Below are 7360 nucleotides of genomic sequence, written 5' to 3'. Positions count from 1 at the left end.
ATGGAGTCAATGAATGAGGAACAACAACTTGGTGCAGCACGACCACACAGGTGAGTTCTTTATTTGGTTATTTGAACCTTTATGGGTAACGTTTTATAAACATTACGGTACGGACTTATTTTTGTACGTTGGTTACCTTTTTGGCACAAATGTAACGCTGTGTCAAAACCTGTGCAAGCTCTGAGAAAAAAGACTGAATGCGCCGAGTGCAGAGGTTGAGAAAGGGAGGAAGACGGGACGTGAGAGTTGTGGCTTGTGCAGCCCTTTGAGACACTTGTGATTAAGGGCAATATAAATAAACTTTGATTGATTGATGGAGAGAGGACAGTGGTCTGCCTGCACAGAAAGTTGTAATTATTGCATGTTAATATGAAAAATAGCAAACATGCAGACACATTAATTAAACACAAAATACATTTATATTCACTCCAACGATTACATTTTTCACTTTAGTTTAATTTCTTAAAAAAAATAGCTTTAAAAAAAAATATATATATATATATACATATATATATATATACATACATACATACTGTACATACTAAGGCTGAAACGACGCGTCGACGTAGTCGACGTCATCGGTTACGTAAATACGTCGACGCCGTTTTTGTGCGTCGACGCGTCGCATAATGACGTCACACTACCGTCATGGCGGAGCGCAAAGCAGACGATCAAAGAAGATGATGCGAGCGGTGCGAGCGAGGGGGGAAAAGCATGCCAAAAGTGGTCAAAAGTGTGGGAGTATTTCAATAAACGGCCTAATAATGTTGTTGTATGCACACTGTGTCGAGCGGAAATGGCCTATCATAGCAGCACAACGGCTATGAACGAACATTTGAAAAGAAAACCATCAACTAGTCAATCGTCCGCGCGAGCATACGTTGTCATCATTACACAAAAACATGAATGTGTCATTTGTATCTGCTAGGGGTGTAACGGTACGTGTTTTGTATTGAACCGTTTCGGTACGGGGCTTTCGGTTCGGTACGGGGGTGTACCGAACGAGTTTCTAAGCTAAAGCTAAAGTCTTAACCAGCTGCTTTGCTCCGTCTGCCTCTGTCTCAGCACGCAGCATTGTCCCACCCACACAACCATCTGATTGGTACACACGCAGCATTGTCCCACCCACACAACCATCTGATTGGTACACACGAAGCATTATCAGCCAATCAGCAGTTCGTATTCAGATCGCATGTAGTCAGCGCTTCAGCGTGGAGCAGATAGGTGTTTAGCAGGTGAGCATCAGGCAGCGGACTCTCCCCAAATGATAATAAACACCTCCCAGTCAACTACTAGTAACATCACTATGAGCCCGTTGACCTTCTAGAAACTTAAACTGCAGCTCAGCTCGCTCGCAGTCCTGGCTTGAGGTGAAGGCTAATTACCTCTCAGTTCCAGCCACATCGACCCCTTCTGAGCGCCTATTTTCAGCTGCTGGGAATATTGTAAACAAGAAAAGAACCAAAGCATGTACACATGCTAACATTTCTTCATTACAACTGTTAGACACTCACTGGAATGAGTAGAATTGGTTATTGTGTACTGTGTTGGACTGGATGTTTATTTTGCACATTTTAAAAGCAATACTTAATGTTTACAGTGCTCCAGAATATTTAGATTGGCACTTTTTTGTATTGGATGTTTATCTTTATTTTTGCACATTTTAGCAAATAAGCAATACTTTCACTTTTGCTGAAATGTTTACACTGTTGTTACAGAATATTTCGTTTTGCACTTTTTGTATTGGATGTTTATCTTTATTTTTGCACATTTTAAAGCAAAATAAGCAATACTTTTACTTTTGAAATGCTTATACTATTGCAGAATATTAAGATTTGCACTGGATGTTGACTTTTATATTTGCACATTAAAAAGCAAATAAGCTACTTTTAATTTTGTTAAATGTTAAAAGTTTTAAATGTTTACATTGTTACAGAATATTTAGTCATGTTGTTGTCAATGTTGACTGAGTGGCCATACTTCTTTTTTTTTGTAAATAAAAGCCATGCCTTTTGAAAAAACGGACCTACATTTATTTTTTCATCTTCATTTTGAATAAAAAAATAATCGGCAAAAGGAAAAAATAATCTATAGATTAATCGAAAAAATAATCTATAGATTAACCGATTAATCGAAAAAATAATCTATAGATTAATCGATAGAAAAATAATCGTTAGCTGCAGCCTTAGTACATACATACATACATACATACATACATATTATATATATATTTATACATATATATATTTTTGTGCTCAAAATGAGACTTTGCGACAAGACACAAATATAACTACATACTTCAACTATGAAGTGGCTTGCTAAGTTACTCCCAAATGAACAAATTGAGAAATTGTTTTTTTCTCTTTTTGTCATTTTGAATATGATTTTTCCACCTAACCCAGAACCAAAAAGAAATGATATTGTCCTCATATTACATTTATGAACCAGGCACTAGCGTAGTAATGAGTGGACCAACACACCCAAATACAACACCAAGCAACTATTTTTTTTCAGGGGTGCTAAAAAAAATTGGCTTCACTTCCGAATTGCGGTTCTTGTTTATTCTGTTTCTAAATTGATTTATAGTTTTCAAAGATATGTTTTTTTTAGACCATTTTAGTAGCTGCGCATATATTTCATATGTCAGCAGCCAAAAGGAGCGTTTGCAATCTGCAACTGGTTTGGAAAAGGTATGATTACAATTTTTATATCAAATAATATACTGCGACAATTAATTGTGTTGAATTGAGAATCTGTTCTGGATCAAATTGTTAACCCAAGAATCGTAATCTAATTATGAGTTTTTGAAAAATTCACATCACTAGTTGTCAGCAGTTTAACCTTGTTAAATGTCTTCGCTCTGCTGTGAGCGGTACTGGTTACAGTATTCAGAAGAGCAGACGTTTTTATCATGCTTTTGTTTGAGGATTGTTGGTTTGTGCAAGTCTACCTAATGTTGTGAGTGTACCCTTAGGTAGGACCAGACTTTATATACACTCACATGTGCGGAATGTTCAGAAGTTTATATAAATCTAAATCTAAAACCACCACTACAATGTGTGTACTTGACGTGTGTCATGCAGCTGACAGCCATAAAGCAATAATTTAAAACTGTGATACAAAAAAAGTGGACAGATTGGGGAATCATCTGTAGAATATCACAATTAGGATAATGAATGTGTGCTGGTGGGATTTAACATAAGACCCTCCCTCTGCTGATAGTGCCGTCTAGAATAACATGGCTGACATCAGCGTGAGATTAAACGGAGAGAGAGGCCGTTCTAAAAATGTCTGCGGACATCACAGGCACTTGCTTGGTAATGGGACTGCTTTAATGACCAAGATTATGTTATTTCTTTCTGCTTTTGATACACTTGTAATGTCTTATCTGGTGAAGCTCAAATAACTGAAATTTGGAGAAAAAAATCCAAACATCTTTGGTTGGACTGCTTATGTACAACAAATGTCTGGCAGCAGTATGTCTCATATACAGTAACGTTTCTCTTGGACACACAGTCATGTCTTATGTGCGGGATACATTTTCAATAAATATTTTTAACTTGTTCATTTTCTACATGGAATGCTTCTTGCTCCTCCAGCATACTGCTTTGTTGCATGCTTAGAGCCTTGAAGGACAGGAAGGTGCACTTAATATGCTGTTTTGTGTGTAAAAAAAAACCCCAACATTATTGTCATTTGCGTAGAACAATGTTCCTCCTTTGCAGGCCTAACCCGCGAGTGTCTTTTCACTGGGCTGCATTCTTCATTGAGTCTCTGACCAGCTCGCTCACAGTTAACTATTGGTCTAAGAGAGTAGATTTATCCTGAGTGAATATCAATTCAACCATTGTTAGTTCACTTTCTTTGATCCAACCAAGTTTGTTCACATTATTAGATGTCCATCCCGTGGAACATCCATGACAACCACTGTTCTCAGTCCAGCAGTAGCAACCTTGCTGTCTTTACTGTCTGCTTACTTGCACTTTGCCGCCCTCTGGTTTTCCCTACGCCCTTGGTTTTGTCTCTTGCTGTTGCCACTGGGAGTGCCAACAGGCCTTTAACGCCTCACATTCCTGCTGTTTTCCATGTGAAAGTCGTTCCTCTGGGAATACCCGTGGCACTCAAAAGCCGAGGTGAAAATCCATTTACCCATCAAGAGGCCACCTTGCTTACACTGTCACCGCGTATTCCATTATGAGCTGACTCTCTTAGAGACACGCTCCTCCAGTGTTTGCAAGGACAGCGCCATCGCAGGTGTACTTCCTGTTGACGGCCTGTCACATGTTGTCGGGAACACCTGGCGACCTTTGTACTCTGGAGCTGCGCGCTTGCAAAGAGCACGCGTATGTCCCCTGAATCTTATCTGTCAGTACAGACTGTCCTTAATGGTGGAGGTGTGTGTGGTGGTGGAGTCATCGGGCAGCGAGCCACGTCGTCCAGGCCGCGACCCACAATGCAGCAGGTTCTGTAGCTCTCTGGAAACGCTGCTGGAGAAAGCCGTATAGATCCACGGGTTGGTGCACGAGTTCAGACTGGCAAGCAGCATCAGGATAGTGAAGGCCACGCCTGCAAACATTAGATTGTTCATCAATTTCCATACAAACTATTCACCATCACTATACACCGGTAACAATAATAATAATGGATTAGATTTATATAGCGCTTTTCTAGACACTCATAGCACTTTACAGTGGAAACTGAGAGCACATCATTCATTCACTCCACATTCACACTATGTGGTGGTCAGCCACAGCTGCCCTGGGTTAGACTGATGAATAAGTGGCTGCCGACCACCAAAAATGTATTCACATTCATACACTAGTGTGAGCGGCACTGGGAGAAAGGTGGGTGAAGAGTCATGTCCTAGACCAGGGGTCGGCAACCCAAAATGTTGAAAGAGCCATATTGGACCAAAAATACAAAAACAAATCTGTCTGGAGCCGCAAAAAATGAAAAGCCATATTACATACAGATAGTGTGTCATGAGATATAAATTGAATTAATATGACTTAAAGGAAACCAAATGACCTCAAATATAGCTACAAATGAGGCATAATGGTGCAATATGTACATATAGCTAGCCTAAATAGCATGTTAGCATCGATTAGCTAGCATTAATGCAGTGACCAAATATGTCTGATTAGCACTCCACACAAGTCAATAACATCAACAAAACTCACCTTTGTGCATTCATGCACAACGTTTAAAGTTTGGTGGACAAAATGAGACAAAAAAAGAAGTGGCATAAAACACGTCCTAGAAAGTCGGGGAAAGTTAGACATGTAAACAAACTAAGGTGAGTTCAAGGACCGCCAAAATTAGTAGGACAAAACGGCGCTCGCCAAATACTCGAATCAGTGAAGCATGTTTAATACAAACAGTGCACTTTATAACAATTAGGGAGGTTTGTGTCATGTTTGTCCTCCTACACAAACCATATTAAAACAAAAAATATATTTTTTTCCCCTCATCTTTTTCCATTTTTCATACATTTATGGAAAAGCTCCAGAGAGCCACTAGGGCGGCGCTAAAGAGCCGCATGCGGCTCTAGAGCCGCGGGTTGCCGACCCCTGTCCTAGACACAACGGAAGTGACTATGATAGCTGGAATCGTACTAGGAGCCCCAAACTTTCTGGACAGCCACAGGCTAGCAAGGCCTTCACTGCTGGCCTAACATAACCAGAAATCATGATCAAAAATAAAGATACAATTCTTTTTTATTTACTTTCCCTCAATATCTAAAAGTATTCATATTCTCTTCATGTCATATTATGCTCCTTCCAGTGCTGCTGTTTTTAGTTTTAGTTTGTATCCAATCAGAATTCAGCTTGCTTATGTTGCCTTGCTGCACGAAATCTGCCCAAGGCCTTCAGAATCAACAATGCAGGCGTCCGTGCACTGTAAGTGAACGGGGACATACAGTGATAGACAGTTGCGATAGCCAATCAGATCACGACGTCAGTAAGGCCTTCTAGCTGGCCTGAGGTTGAACGTGACATTTACGCGTCCTGTGATTGGATACTCACCGTTGACCGTTAGCGGAAGAATTTGACAACACAGAGTTGAGAAACAGCTGCGATAGCCAAAAAGATCACAAGTTGTTGACAGTAGCCTATCTAGGTAGCCTGATGTTAATGAGACTGTGATTGGATACTCACTTGTGAGTATCCAATCACAAGTTTCAATTTAGCAGGAAGTGGGAAGTGTTGCACTGTAGCCAGATTGGAATAGCAGAGAAGGAGAACAACACGTTGATTAGGTGGCAGATATATATTTGCAAGGCCATTTTCAAGAAGGATATTTAAAGAGAAACTACATTTTGTGAGACGATGTCGGCCAACTCCGGAAGCTAGCTCAGCTGTTCTGGCGATGAAATGGGGAAATGCTCGCCATTTCCACTCGAATAAGCTGACGACAAGGGCTAACACTGGCTTATACAGCATTGAATAGGTTCTATAAATTTTGAGTTCAAATATTTTATTTTTTCACTTTTAATGTTTTTTGCCATTTTAATTTTGACAGTACCACATAAGATATTGTGGGGAGGCGGGGCCGGCGGACCGACATTGAGGCGTGTCCCGCCGGTACCGACTCCAAGATGGCGGCGAGGAGTCGTGGCCTGCAGTCCAACAGGGAGGCAGGGCACACCGGGGCCCGCTCCAAGATGGCGGTGAGGAGGCGTAAACGACAAGCGAGCAGCGAGGCGGGGCTCGCCAGGAGCGACGCCGCAATCAGGACAAAGTGCGATGCTGCGGACAATATAATTATCCTCTCGCACTGTATAAAAGGGCGGGAGTTGTAAACGTCGGGGAGAGAGACGGAGGGAGAGGCAGGAGCCAGAGAGAGACGGATGCAGAGTAAAAGCGAAAGAGAGCGCGAGGAAGACGGCGACACACGCAGCTGAAAAGCAGGCGGCGGAGCGAGCAGCAGGTGGAGCCGGAGCTGAAAAGCGCCCGGCGAAAGAAGACTGAGTATTTGCAAATATAAAACAAAGTCACAACCTTGCTCAACCATGTCCTTCCTTGATGGTCCTGAAAACCCGCACGACAGCTGGAGTCTGTCACAGATATTTTTTGATGGCTGATGCGTTTTAATAGTTTTTTAGATGCCCCAGAAAATAACCCTTTTGTACACTGTATATGTGATTCAATGCCCAGTAGGGCGTAAATGTGTTTCTGTATAATATTTCTCCAGCAATGGTCATGTGATGACATAAACGATGGTATTTTGAGAGGTAATTATTGAAGTTGGACATCACTGAAGGCCTAGGTGGGAAACGCATGGCCCGCCACTGAATCTGAGCCATGCCACACCAAACCTACCTCAGTAGTTAATTAAGAGTACCTTAACTAAAATGTTG

General features: G+C 41.3%; 1 protein-coding gene across 3 annotated transcripts in view; it reads right to left on the bottom strand.

The window, feature by feature from the left end:
* Nucleotides 1-2748: 2748 nt before the first annotated feature.
* Nucleotides 2749-7360, bottom strand: part of LOC133653580 (vasopressin V2 receptor-like) — a 103793-nt gene continuing 99181 nt past the window's right edge. For all 3 annotated transcript variants that reach the window (XM_062053008.1, XM_062053006.1, XM_062053007.1), the window contains exon 7: nucleotides 2749-4566. In XM_062053008.1, the coding sequence (XP_061908992.1) occupies nucleotides 4367-4566 (200 nt within the window). In that variant the 3' untranslated portion in view covers nucleotides 2749-4366. The remainder of the gene's footprint in view (nucleotides 4567-7360) is intronic.

The sequence above is a fragment of the Entelurus aequoreus genome, linkage group LG07 (genome assembly GCF_033978785.1).
Source record: "Entelurus aequoreus isolate RoL-2023_Sb linkage group LG07, RoL_Eaeq_v1.1, whole genome shotgun sequence".
In the NCBI taxonomy this organism is placed as follows: domain Eukaryota; kingdom Metazoa; phylum Chordata; class Actinopteri; order Syngnathiformes; family Syngnathidae; genus Entelurus; species Entelurus aequoreus.
The sequence above is the reverse complement of the archived record's forward strand: the minus strand, read 5'-3'. Positions and strand labels throughout refer to the sequence as shown.